A 14651-nucleotide genomic window follows, 5' to 3' on the forward strand; every position below is an offset into this window, starting at 1 on the left:
TTCCACTCAATGTTCGGATTTTTGGTACTAAATGAATTCATGTTGTCCTGTCAGATAAAAGTAAAAATGTGAATCATGAAAAGAGAACCTCTATTTTTGAACCATTATAAGACTTTTTATTTCAGCTGATGATGTTAAACAGAGATTCCTGTTTTTATGGATCTGCTCTGATAGCGAGAGGTGATGAGTGATGATGGCTGGCACTCTCTGCTCCAACATGCCTTTTGTTCTTGTTTTTGTTGGCCTTGTCATCATTGGTTGCTTTTTCAACTCAATGTTTCTCATTCACTTTTTCCTTTTTATCCCTTCATCACACACACACAAACATCAGAGAAACAAATCTCACTGTACCTCTGTACAGCTGCATGGCCTTGGAGGTTAGTGAATCACCTCCGGCTGTGTTTTCACTTGCTCCTCTGCTTTACTGATCATTCAGAGGGTACATTATTTATGTGTGTGTGTTTGGACTCCTTTATCTCTGTATGGTTCTGCCTTTGTCACTCTTTCCATGTCTTTTTTTCAGAGAAACCTCATTAAGATCAAACTTTTCTTCAACATCTCTTGTTCCACTACACTTCCCATCAGTCTTTAAATGTAGTTTATTCTCTCTCCTCCTGGTCTGTTGGGCAGTAAAATCTAGGACAATTGGTCACAGGGGGACTGGTGTAGTTTGTAAGTGTGTGTGACTGTACTCCAGCTTGACAGCCACTGTGTATGTAGATAAATAAATCCAAATCATCTCTGCAGGTTGGAATTGTTGTGCTTGCGTTGAAGAGCACAGATTCTTTGCGGTTGTTTTGCACCGATTAATACCCCAAAGAATTTGGTGAATATAGTAGAGGAGGGATGCAAAAACTCATGTGCAGAATGACTTTCTGTCCAAGTTAGATGTTCAATCCAGACTGGTGTGATATCTTTAAAGACAGTGCATAAATTACTGTATCGTTCATTCAGGAACACTCGCATGTAAAGTATTTATTCTTAATATCCAGTAAGTTATAGTTAAAAGTGTGGCTTTGTTAAGGGAGCTCCCTGCCCTTCAACAAGCCAATGTGGAACACCAAAGCTGGAGGCAGTGAGAGCACAACTCCCCTCTAATTTTCATATGTATTCATGGAAAACCAATGCAGGGAGAGCAGCAGAAAAGATTTCTCAGGATACAAAACAGAACAGGTTTCAGTGGCTATACGAATGATGACAAAATTGGACACTGCATTAAAAAAAGTCACTGAGGTGGAGGAGGGTTGCTAAACTGTTCACGGTGGAAGCAGCGAGAGTTTGAGGCTAAAACAGTTACAACATAGATCACCTACTTTTCTGTTTGCCAATTTGGTGCATAGATGTAATCAGCTGAGCTGTCAGCTGATGGGATGGGGTGTTAAGAGCAGCGAATGGACCTTGGGCCAAGCCAAACTTCAACTTGAACTGATGCTATGCTCAAACTTAAACTCAGAGGAATAATGATAAATAGCAGCCATGGGGAGCACTCTTAATCTGTTGATGTTATATTTGAAAGCCAAGAATTACTGATGAAAAATATCTCAAATAGCACTGAACCCAAGGTAAGGACAACCACATTGAGTTTTTTATGACTGGAAATAAAAAAACAACAACTACACAAGGAGTCAGCATTTTAACCTAGTTTAAATAACATCACATCCAAATGAATTATAGAGCCAAACCACAGAGCAAAAAAAAACAAAAATCCCCCTCTAAAATGACCTCCTGAGGGGAACAGTAAAACGCTCACTGTCTTTATCAGATTACACGTCTTTGGTCTTTTTTCAGATTTTCTATGTTCTTTCAAACAAAAAACAAATTGCAATACGGAAACTATTGTGTACTAAAGGCTATGACCAAAGTCTCAGAAGGCTTCTGGCAGCCTTTCACTGTGAACTTAAAGAGTCTCTGAGATGATGTGGTCCCCTGCCTCAGCCTCCCACCTCCACTCACTCTCTGCAGCCTCACTGATGTCAGTGACATCAACATTTATGTAGGAAATAGGTAATAAAATAAAACTCCAGAGGAACATTTCACAGACTGAATAAAAACAAAGGCTTTCACAGAGTTGAGGTAAACTGGGGAAAAGAGAACAGTTCGGTTCATGGCACCAGGCTAAGGAGTCAATGATACCTTTGTGTGTCTTAGATGAGAAATGTGATGTGAAGACGTAAAAACGTGATGACTCTCCAACTGGACGAGATCACATTTGCTGGATTAGTTGCTACTATTTATGAGATCAACCAGCTGAGCCACAGTAGAGTCGCCAAACAACCAGTCCTCACAACATCATAATTAATTTAAACGTCTTCAGTCTTCACAACCTGATAGGTTGGCTTTCACAGGTTCTGAGAGCTTTTAGTCTGCATGCTTCCCCTGGGTAGGGGAGCCCAATTATGCTGCATGGTCATGAACTCTCTTAGGGCATATAGTAGTATTAATATTGATTGTGGTTTGGTGCAGCACATGCATGCATATTTTAGTGTGTGTGTGTCAGTGTCCAGACAGTGGTTGTCTGGCTGATACTGCTGTACTTTCAACCATTAGATGAAGGTCCATTTATTTTAATCGAGTTGATTGTGGAGAAAAATTGAATCTGACATCTACTTAAAAAATGGTCTTGATTGGAGGGGAAAGTAAAAAGGGAACTTAAAGAATGTGTGCACATAAGCATAAAAAGGGACTTAACTACATACATGCACCCACAGATGTACGTACTCAGACTCCTGGTGACAGCTGGGGTTTGAAAACGGTACATCTATATCCAGAGATCCGGTGAAAGGCCACTCAAGGCAAGACGGGGGTCATAGTTGTCGTCCCCCTAAACACACACACACATCCCAAACGACATGAAAACTGAGATGCAAAAGCATTCCTCCATCCCCCCCCACCAGACTGTAAGCTCTCCCTCCTGTCACAAAGCCTTTTACTGCTGCAGATGGCTGCAGCCTGTTTCACCGCAGCCTAGCCTAACCTTTCATTCTCAGTCATTTGAAGATTTGATGTTTCTTCAGCCATCCTGTAATTGTACACTTGCAGAAAGCGTCATAAAAAGGACTACATTACACGCTGGAATGGCACTGAAAGAACATACCTCAACACCATACACCAAGTCATACATCACATGATCTACAAGAGGACATTGCAAGATACAGATAGTCCTTCCAATTTTTGCATTTAAGGTTCTGAGTATGCAAGACTGCTAGTCTTTCTGTCTTTCACATCTTTCAGCATATTTTAAATTGGTACCTCTTATACTGATAAATGAGGCATCAATGACTCTTCATGATCTGCATAGTTAAAGACATCATGAATAGTGCCTGTGTACAGGTTGCATTTTCCATGCAGTCCATACACTACCTCATCATTCATCTGGCAAAAAGTAATCATGAACAAAGAAAAGTCGTATTGATGAGAAAATCTGTTTTGACTTTCATGAGAAATACATGCATTGGTCAAAGCCGTATTTTTAGATGGCAATGGTGCGCATGGGAATACTGTGTTCATTCCTAGAAAACACAACCAGTTTACTCTAAAGGGGGCCCTAGAGTCAGGACAACATGACAACTCTTCACACTGCCTTTAACTGGTGCATTTCATCTTGGTAGTCTCACCTTGTTTTCCTTCCACTGTCTGACTTTACAGTGTACCCGATATTGTGGCCAGTGTTTGTTCTGGGTGACAGTTGAAGGCCTGAATGAGAAGCTGCCAATTATCTACAGGCAATGCCAGACCTCTCGACCACTGAGGAATGGGCTGAATGCAAGTGTTTGCATCAAAGTGTACAGAACATGACTGATAGAAAAACTGACATTTGTTTGTTGGAACTTTCGTGACTCTGGGTCCTGTTTAGCTTGGCCTGGTGTTGCTGTGGCGTGCCCAGGTTGGCCTGCAAAATCCATTAGAAGGGCGGACGGGGGGAAGGAGGAGGAATGGACAAGGGAGGGATAGCGAGATAGAGAGGACTGAGAGGAATTGGCACTGTTTGAGGAAAAGTTACTCCTCACAACTGGGACAGTGTAAATACACTCACACATGTCCTCATACACATGCTGTACTTAAAGTGGTCCCATCCTATAGTAAAAACAGTTTTTTTTCTATATTATATGGTTGCAGCACTTGAGAGTGGAGGCTCATGTTTGAGGCTTTGAGGCCGGTGCACAGCACAGGCAGATTATGGGGGTGCAATGCCAGATAATAATGTGGCTGAGACTGTACGGAGCCCGCCGGGTTTGCCTTACCAGTCAATGTGGTCGCACAGAGATGATGTCACTGCTTTTTTGCACATGTGTTGTGCAGGCCTAAAAGGCAAAAACTTAAAAAAACATGCAAAAAGACACAGATGGCACCTTGTTTTGCTTGTTTGACTTGATGTTTTGTCCAGTTTCTTTAGTAGTCTTTGGTAGTAATATGGATCCTCGAGGAATTAATATGTAGCACAAAAGGCAGCATTAATAATAGTTAACAGAATGTTACAGAGAGAACCACTAGAGGGGGTGAATCAGGTGGATGTCTTTTACTTCACTGACCATCTGTTTGAGCCAGTTTTCTTTCAACATGAGCTATATTTTAGCTCTCCATTCCTCATCGGGTTGTGTTGTCCAGAGAAAACACAAGTGTATTACAGCACACGTCAAAAGGGAGATGAAGTCATGGACTGACTGCTCATTGACATTGACAGATTGCAGCAGTGAGGTCTGTTCATCAATATAACCTTTCACTGACACTCAACTGAAGTAATGAGAGACAGAGAGAGGAGGTAGACAGACACATACACACTCTCATACTTCACAGAACAGCCTTTCTGACTTTGTTTTCTAATCACATGTTTCATCTACACCGCTCAGCGGTCCCTGAGGCCGCCAAGCCAAAGCAAACTGTAATCACTCCTCTGAATGTAACTTTTCCTATTGTGTCCTCGATGTACTTTTTCCAGTCCTCCTCTTTGTTCTTTTTTTGTTCTTCTCCCTGGTGTTCTCAGTGGCTGCATTATGGCACAGTACTGTGGGTACATTTCGTCAGAGCGGGGTCTCCGAAGACTGTGACTCAGCAGTTGGGTCGTAGGGTTTCTTTTCATCATCACACCCTTAATTGTCCCTGTCAGATCTCCTCTTTCAACTCTTCTACTTCTTTCTCTTTGCCGTCTGCTCTTGTTTAAGACAGACGGTCCCACGGATACAAACACTCCCAACTTCTTGACACAAAAACAAACAAAACAAAAGTTAAGGCGTGTATGCCGATTGTGCTCAGTCTTAGATCTGCTTTCTTTTTGGGTCAGACTGCAGCAACTGTCCAGAGCAGCCGCCCAGACCACATGTAGAGGTCAGGGACCCTACCGAAGGGGCCTGTATCAGTGTCCCACTCCTTGTCCCAGTGGAGCCATAGACTTTATTAATCTGTCCTCCTCCAAGGCCCATAAAACTACCACAGGAGGTCAGGGTCAGAGACGCTGCTGCTCGGGGGGACAACTGAAAGATCTTAACCAAGGTTTTTCAGTGTCTATCTGCAAATAAAGCCTGAATAGTCCTTTAGAGGCATTTCAAACCTAAGATTTGGCAAGATTAGCATTAATTCATGTGATTTGTTTTATTCATGCAGAATAAAACAAAATTGACCGTAAAATGATTTTCAAACTTTATCCTTGACAGGAAATGGCACAGCAATTAAAGCTCGGATGTTTGTATGTGTGTCACCATAAAAGGAAATTTGCAGTATATATTTAGTTCTTATTTAGATAAAATAAACTAGAAGAAGTAAACCTGTTTTTTATGTGCTCGTGTCTGTAGAAAAGGAGCCAGCCAATTGAGCGTCCTGCAGAGAGGTCAGATTTTGGCCTTTGTGATCATGATGAGCCTGAATGCTTCAATTCAACGTATCTACAAATGCTGCAGCTGATAGCAGGCTGGCTTTCTTCCTCGATGTTGGAAACGTTTCTAAAGTTAACTATCCGGATTATACATGCACACAGGGAGGGATCATCTGGGTGAAAATGGCTGGCCAGGAAAGGCCAACACCCTTCATTGACAATTACTGTCTGCTTCCGGCTCTTTGCCTTAATCAAACAATTTGTGGATTGTTGATAGAGATATTTGATATCTAAATTCAATTTTGTTTACAGGTAAAAGTTTTGATTAGGATCCAAGGCTTATTAAGGCTGCATCCTCTGGTCTCTAAATGTGATGAATGAGCTATGTCCAGGCGGGATGTCTTCCTCATTGCAGGATGTTTTGAAGAGCTTCACGCTCAATAAATCTCCCACTATAAATGCATGCATAAACAAGCGGTCTCATTCTGAGCATTATCTAAATATTTGTACACCTCATCAAGGGGTAAAATAGGCCTCCATCTCGTGAGAGTTAGGCAGGTTATATATGCCAGAACCATTATGAGAGTTTCTAGAATTGTGTGATACTGTGCGAAAGTATGTGTGTCAATCTGGGGTCAAATACCATTTGCAAATAATTATTGGTGTTTGTTTAACTTGCTTCGAGTACCAGATGTTGAGTTCGAAGCAGGATAATTTTGACAGTGTCAGGTGAGTTTTTGATAGCCTTTTAAACTCTTGTGATTTCCTTCCCTGCAGTCAACGTGCCATCTGATGATGCATATCCATGCTTCTGGCACACTAGGCAGGTTAAGCAAACACTCATAATTTATGGCAAAAGGTGTTTGACCCTGAACATATGCATGACTTTGTGGGCAGTTTATGTATCTGTTCATGATAAGATCCAGTCTATGACTAATAAGATTGATTCAGCGTTAGCACAAGGAGGACAGTATCTTTATGGATCTGAGCATGATTTAAAGTTTGGAGAACTGAAAGGCCAAGCCTAAAGTCTTAAATGGCTGTTTTACCTCACAAATGCCCTTCTGCAGCTGCTATACTCTTACTTTCCCATGCATTCCAAGTATTCGAGAGTTGTGCAAATGCTTCTAAGTGTTTCTATCATGAAATAAAAATCCTTCAGACTTTAAGAAAAGACCTTGATGCCTGTTTTACTATCTTTAATGTATTTTCCCGAGGGATACCGCTTTGTGCCTGCTGTGGACACTTTAAAATGTTCTGACTCAGAGAGTAAAGCTTGTTATCCTTCAGATAAATATAGTTTATGATTCTGTCCTCTGTGTGGTAGAAGCCAATATAGAGTCGGGACAGACTTGGACTTCAATTTTCATGCTTCTGCAAATCTTCCTTATCCAGCTGAAGAGTTTTCCAAAATGTTATATGTATCCTCTTTATGGAGGAAGCTGAGGTTCATCAGGTAGTGTCTGTGATACAAGTTCTGGATTATAAAAGTGTTAGCACACTGTACTTAAAAAAAAGGAAAGATTTAAAATTTCTCCTAAGAGAGTGGGTGAATTTGTGGTGTGTTGTGAAAGGAGAAAACAAGCTCAGTTCTCACATCATAAGATATGTCTGTGCTCTCAGTACAACATGTTCTCTCGTGCTGATGCTTTTCTTTTCTCTCTCTTTCTCTCTTTATTATTTTTCCCTCTTCAGGTGTAGCAGAACCCAGCCATGCCGATAACAAGTAAAGGGTCAAGGCGGAGGGCATGGGTCAGCGAACCCTGTGCGTGTCCAAGAGTGTGGCGGCGGAAACCACTCTATTATTTCTGCATTGTCCTTGTTCTTGCCCAGTCGAAAACTGTCCTTGGAGCACTTGAACTCCAGCTGGATGAAGAGCAGCCAGCAGGGACTATCGTTGGGGACATCAGTGCTGGGTTACCGCCTGGTGAAAGTGCAAGCCTTTACTTTATCTCTGACCATGAAGGCAAAGGTGTTGGCAATGATCTCAACATTGATGAAACCACGGGAATCATTACCACTGCACGGCGTCTGGACCGCGAGCAGAGAGACCACTATAGCTTTATTGCAGTGACCATGACGGGAACAACGATTGAGGTGTCAATCACTGTAAATGACATCAATGATCATGCTCCTGTGTTCCCCAAAAAGAAAGCTGTTCTCAAGATCCCTGAGCACACTGCAGTTGGGACGAGGTTTTCCCTGGAGCCTGCAACAGATGCAGACAAGGACCAGCTGACCACCCAAGGCTATGCTATCAGAGAGGGAAATGTGGGCCAGGCATTTAAACTGGAGACCAAGAGAGCTGCCAACAAAGTGCTCTATCTGGACCTTGTTGTCAATGGACTGCTGGACAGGGAGAAACGCTCGTCTTATACCCTTGTCCTGGAGGCCTTTGATGGGGGCTCACCAAGAAGGATGGGATCCATGACCCTGGAGGTGACTGTGACTGATATCAATGATCATGCACCGGTCTTCAATCAGAGCAGATACCATGCCATTATCTCTGAAAGTCTCCCACAAGGCAGCAGCATCCTACAGGTTAGCTCGAGTCTTATCTGTGTCCAGACAATGACTCCCACTACAGTAAAAAATCTGGTCTTTGTGAATCCAGATGTTTGAATTAATTCTAATTTCAGTGTCTGGCTTTTTATCTTTGAAGGTATTTGCAGCAGATGAGGACGAGGGTGATAATGGTCTTGTCCTGTATGAGATCAACCGACGCCAGAGTGACCCTGACCGTTACTTCGTAATGGATGTCAAGTCTGGAATCATCACGCTGAACAGACCCCTGGACTATGAACTGAAGAGAGTTCATGAACTGGTGGTCCAGGCCAAAGATAACGCCAGTCACCCTGAGGTACGACCATTTATTACTGTGCTTTTAGATTAGACGACTGGCAATAAGAAAGGTAGAGGAATGAAAGCTTGTACTGTGTTCCCAAAGATATTTCTTTTTTTGCTTGTTGAAAGGTAACACTGAGTAATTCCCACATTTTGTGGGAAAAAAAACAATATAAAAAAATAAATAAATGTATATACACATATATACAACATATATATAAACACACACAACTTACACATCAAGTAACATTACTTAATCACCATTTTGTCAGGTGACCAACGCATTTGTGACCATTCACGTCCGTGACTACAATGACAACCAACCCACCATGACCATCATCTTCCTCAGTGAGGACGGCTCTCCAAGGATCTCTGAAGGGGCCCAGCCCGGCCAGTATGTAGCTCGAATATCTGTCACTGACCCAGACTATGGAGAGTATGCGAATGTGAATGTGTCCCTTGAGGGGGGTGATGGGAAGTTTGCTCTCACGACCAAAGACAGCATCATCTACCTGATATATGTGGACCAGGTCTTGGACAGAGAAGAACGGGATTCGTATGACCTCAGGGTGATGGCCACAGACTCCGGCACACCTCCCCTCAGAGCAGAGTCATCTTTCACCATCCAGGTGACTGATGTGAACGACAACCCCCCTCTGTTCGACCAGCAGGCCTACAGACAGACTATTCCTGAGGTTGTGTATCCTGGCTCCTTTGTTCTCCAGGTCACTGCCAGGGACAAGGACCAGGGCCCCAATGGAGATGTGAGATACAGCCTACTCAAGGGTAAAAACTCTCACTCTGATTGGTTTTCCATCGACCCAGTCACAGGGATAATTACCACGGCCATGGCTCTGGATTTCGAATCAGAGCCAGCACCTAGTGTGACTGTGGTTGCGACGGATAGTGGCAGGCCGCCATTGTCATCCACTGCAAAGGTAGACATAGTCCTGCAGGATGTAAACGACAACACACCTGTGTTCTCCAGCAATTTCTACAATGCATCCATCAAGGAGAACACTCCGGCTGGGACCTGCTTCTTAGAGGTAAGAGAACCTAAGTTTTCTCTCCAGCTCACATCCCCTCTAATACCCTCAATCTTGTGGGGAAACTGCTGTTTTTAATTCTCTTGGAGCTCATTCTTGAAGCGTGTTGGCCACAACACTATTGTCCTACTTATGCAGCCAAAACTGAGTATTCACTGTCTCTCCTGTACTCCCATCCCTGTCCTCACTCTCTTTTCTCTTACACCCTCACTGTAAGCCATCCCTGATTACTCCCCAGGCAGGAGCATGATAGACGCATCAACATAAACGAGTCCAGGACTCAAAGTCATGTCTGTAATGAAAAGCTGCATCACAGCCCCTCTGCTTTTGGAAAAAGATGGTGCACTTGGGGGATGTGATGTGTGGTGATATGATTCACAAAAAGTGGACTTTGAGAGGAGAACCCTTCAGCGTGTCCATTGAGACGGAAAGGATTTATATACGTATGAGAAAAATGAAACAGAGGTAAGCAGGGAGGGAGAGTTCACCTGCATTCCTGAAGCCGCTGTGAGGAGATTTACTCTTTGCTGCTTTGTCCTCTCCCTCACCTCCTAATGGTTGTCATGGTAACCAAGCCATCAGCATAGGGTGAGGCCTGGGTATGGCGGCACTATCTCACGGCCGTCTCGCTTTTATCTGGATTCCTGCAGCTCTTGTGCTTAAGGAGTATGTCTCTGGAGAAATGAAAGAAGGGATAACTGACTGTTTGTCTTCCAGCTAGGTCTTCACTTGGCATCACGGTCTGTTTAGACCCATTGTTTTTACAGGTTTGGTGTTACCCCTCTGCTGTGAGGTGAATTAAAAGAGAAAAAAAAGCACTTTTTTTCCTTTGTGCTGCTAGAACTAAAAAAGGGCCACAGTTGAAATAAAATGCTTTAAACATCTCATCTAAACCAAGCAGCAAAAATGGAATTTAACTGTTGGTTTATAGAGATGAGGCATGTTTATAGACAAATGGCTGGTTTGCTAATCTAATGCTCCGTGATCCATCTTTGGATTTTAATGACCAATCATCAGTTACTGGCTAAAAAAAAAACAGATTTTAACCATGATGAAAAATAGATAAGAAAATGTACAAATATTGATAAGACGTTTAAAAAGCTGATTATCAACATGCAGAGCAGGCGTCCAAAAGTTATCGCCATACATGTCTGTGGTAGTGTACACTTCTGCGTCGACCCTACACATCATGTGTCCACGTCACTCTGCAGTACTTTGCCAAAATGTTTGTGGTCAGTGTGGTCTTTTTGATGTATTGTCTTCTTCCAGTCTTCTTGATTTCTTTACAGTGACTCTGAGCGCAATATGTTAAACCAGAGCAGATTCATGTTTCTGTTTATCATACAGTAACTATTTAAAAGAAGAATAGAGAGGACATGCCCAGGGAGATGGACTGTTTGGCCGATGTACGCCTGATTTATCCAGTTGGCTTGCATCGAAACATGCTTTAAACATAATCCCTCCCTGACAGCTGAATACAATACAAGACCACTTGTTTATTTTCCACCTGATGGAATATCAAACCAAGACCTGTGTGTTCAAGTATGTTCTTGACGACCAATTACTCATACTTTATTAATTGTTTCCATCCATATTCTTTAGCAAAAATAATACAGAACAAAATCAGATGAGTGATGGAAATCAAGTGATTTTAAATGAAGATTAACGATGAAAGAAATGGGTTACGAAGTAGAAGGGGTTAGAAAAGGAAAAACAAGTGCAGATAAATATAGCCATTGCATGGTTAACTTCAGAGCTGTCTCTACAATCACTGATACAGCCTGTCCATTTCTGAATTATTGAACCTTGTAATTCTCTCCTAATTAGGCTGCTCTGTTGAATTATCAGCCGCAGCCATCTCAATCAACCCCCAGGACCTCCATTCCAGTGGTTGCAACTGTTGTGATCAACTGTTGTCATTCTTCTAATCCTAGCCGGCAGTTATTCTGGCACTAGGTGCGAGCGTAATCCCATGCCAGACATCACGGGTGGTTTTTCCAGTATGCTAGAGTGAGTGAATAGGGCTTGATTTGCTCATTCCGGCACGTTCCTCAAGGCTCGCTCGAACCGAGCCAAGATTCTCAGGGCGAGCGTCTCCCCACAGGGACTGAGATTTGCAGGATAATTGTAGCTGAAGTAAACTTTTTCTCTCCGGCCACTGGAATATGTGGCTGCTCAGATAGGACACACACACACAGTAATGAAGTTAGACCTGACATCATAGCTTATTAAAGGGTGTCGCAGCAGATTTTTCTCCATTTTTCTCCATGTGTTAGCCAACAGACTGTCGAGATTGTGGAGTATTAGGTGTTTACTCTGTCAAGATAGCGACAAAGTGAAGAGTGTGGTCAGCTGGTCCTGCAGGCCCAGCACACATTTTTGTGTGATGTTATTTGGCATGAATCAGTTTCCATGGTTTTGTCATGTTTCCAACAGGGCGAGACGGAGGCTGAATGTTCTCAGAATTGTACCAATATTTACAATAGATAACAATCGCTACTTGGCTTTGGGAATTTTTATACTGGCCTTGCTGGCTGAGTTGAAAATGTGGATGCTTTGCTTTAAAATAGAGAAAATGAGGACAGTTAATCTCTAAATAAGGAAATATAATACTAGGACACATGAAGACATGGGGAAGGACTTAACTTTCTCCATCCTGACAGAACTGATCTTGTACAAGTCTAAATTTTTCTCTTTTAAAATTTCTTTTTCTCCAAGGCTTTCCTTAATTTTCCAGTGTTTCAAATATATTTTCCCTGTAATCTTTCTTAGATTTCCATGCACATAATTTTCAAACATGCACACACATGCACATGTAGCAGTGTGTAGGAAGTTTCTTATCAGGGCAGCTACTGTAGTAATCTGTAATGCACTGCACTGTTTATGTAGCCGCGACACAAAGGAGTTATTTATTTCTTGGTTTCCCTGCTTTCCTCTACCTCCGCTTCCTTAAAGCGTTTCCCATGCTGGAGAAGTTATGGTGCATTTGTGTGTGTGTGTGTGTGTGTGTGTGTGTGTGTGTGTGTGTGTGTGTGTGTGTGTGTGTGTGTGTGTGTGTGTGTGTGTGTGTGTGTGTGTGTGTGTGTGTGTGTGTGTGTGTGCATCTGAGTCAGGTTCATATCCTGTAAAGTTGGAGATCATGAGAACTGCGTGAACCGTGGCCTGTGATGAAAAGTGGAAAGCATATTTAGAAGTGGGGCATTTTCATTGTTTGATTTTGTATTCAAAAGTTGCTGAAATCATTTGATGTGTAGGAGCCTGTTTGATTTAGATGATGTGATTGTTTTTTTTTTCTTTTTGAGTGTCTAAGCATATTTTCCTTCCTGTGTGGGTTGTGCCCTGCAGTGTGTCTTTCAAACCCAATGACATGCTCAACTCAGGCATGACCTAGCCACTAAGAGGTCACTGCAGACCTCAAGCCAAGACTTGGATGCAGCTCCAGTGTGTGCGGTGTATCAACAGATGAGCTGCTCACGTGGGAAAAACAGTTTAGATAAAATGAAAAAAATAATTTTGCAAAGGACAGGATCAAAATCTTCTGGGTAGAAGAGAAGACACCGAAACAGATTATTATTATTTTTTTTTTTTACATGTGTGGGTATGTGTGCGTGCCTGTATGCCATCCATCTGTGTATGTGTACTTATGTACACAATTGAAGCCATGAAACTTGCTTTCAGCAGGTGATATATCTCCCTTGTGATGTTCAGCATGTGGTTTCCTGGTCAAGCCTGTTAAACAACAGTCAATCATTCTGACAGGCCGACAGATGTGCTCACCTGGGAGTTGTACAGAGACATCCAGAACAGCTTGGCACTGCACCACAACACTTTACTTGAACAAGACTGCATGTTGGTTAAAGCACAGTTAGGCATCGTGCTTTAGGTAAAGGTAAACATCTTGATGATTCAGGGTCAGAGATGGGCATTCAAGGCCAAAATGTTTTTTCACTAAACACTCAGGTCTACTGAAAGACTATTTGGAGTAAAACTGGTTCTGCACCTGTTGTTTTCTTTTTGTTTTAAGTCCAGCTGTTTCACAGTGGCTATGACATGAGAACTGGGGACAACAGAGACTCACACAACACTTCCTGTGTGCGACAAACACTCAAAGTAAACCATAAAGTTTCATAAAGTAATGAAAACAGTCTGAATTTGCTCCAAGTTTTACAGGACTACACCCCAATTCCATTTCCATGTCTTCCTCTCTTGGTACTTAACGTGGTAAGCATTCCTCTTTTTCCCCTTTGGTTATTTTTCACGCAATTAGGAAGGAGCTTTTAGGTGGGATACAGCCACCGTTGAGTGGAAGTAGCACATTACAGCTAGACACAACAGTAAAAAATACTTTGAAGATGAGGGAACAGTTTTGTAAACTTTTTTTATTTTCTACAAATCACTAAGTATTCCAAAATTAAAGAATCATCACTCATCCCTAGTGCACTGTTAAGATGGTATATTCCTAATAGACAGTTATTGCTACTTTATTTCTTATGCGACTCAAGAGCAGGTGCCCTTTTACAGAAGATGAAGCATTCTGTGTCTTCTCTTTTCCACCAGGATGTAGTGCCTGCCACCCCCCCAGTCACACCTTACATTTCTCTCTTAAGCAGTCTTTTCCACTTAAGGCTGAAAACCCTCACACCTTCCTGAATATAAAATAAAAATAAACTTAAAGTTGACTGTCTGACCTGAGACTTTGCAGAAGTGTTTAAGCAGTGTTGAGACAGCTAGTTCAACCTTATGGAGCACATTTTTTTACAACACTCTCATTTAAATAGAGCAACAGATTTACAGGCCAACCTCTCTACACGGTGACTGAAATGTAAATATGGATATAAATCCTGAGAGATTTTTTCATGTGTCAAACCTCAAGAGAAGAATTTTTGAGTATATAGTGGTGTTTTCAGTCCAGGCTAAAAAGTTAGATGAGACTGCTGCTTTGGATTTACAGACAG

The 14651-nt window shown here is 42.2% G+C and overlaps 1 protein-coding gene across 2 annotated transcripts in view; it reads left to right on the forward strand.

Annotated features, from left to right (window-relative positions):
- The window catches only part of dchs1b (dachsous cadherin-related 1b), a 101346-nt gene that overhangs the window by 8111 nt on the left and 78584 nt on the right, over positions 1-14651 (forward strand). For both annotated transcript variants that reach the window (XM_074671594.1, XM_074671595.1), the window contains exons 2-4: positions 7502-8347; positions 8469-8666; positions 8923-9696. In XM_074671594.1, the coding sequence (XP_074527695.1) occupies positions 7520-8347; positions 8469-8666; positions 8923-9696 (1800 nt within the window). In that variant the 5' untranslated portion in view covers positions 7502-7519. The remainder of the gene's footprint in view (positions 1-7501; positions 8348-8468; positions 8667-8922; positions 9697-14651) is intronic.

The sequence above is a fragment of the Halichoeres trimaculatus genome, unplaced genomic scaffold (assembly GCF_033239565.1).
Source record: "Halichoeres trimaculatus isolate MK-OKI-2021-1 unplaced genomic scaffold, fHalTri1.1 fHalTri1_scaffold_6, whole genome shotgun sequence".
Lineage (NCBI taxonomy): Eukaryota > Metazoa > Chordata > Actinopteri > Labriformes > Labridae > Halichoeres > Halichoeres trimaculatus.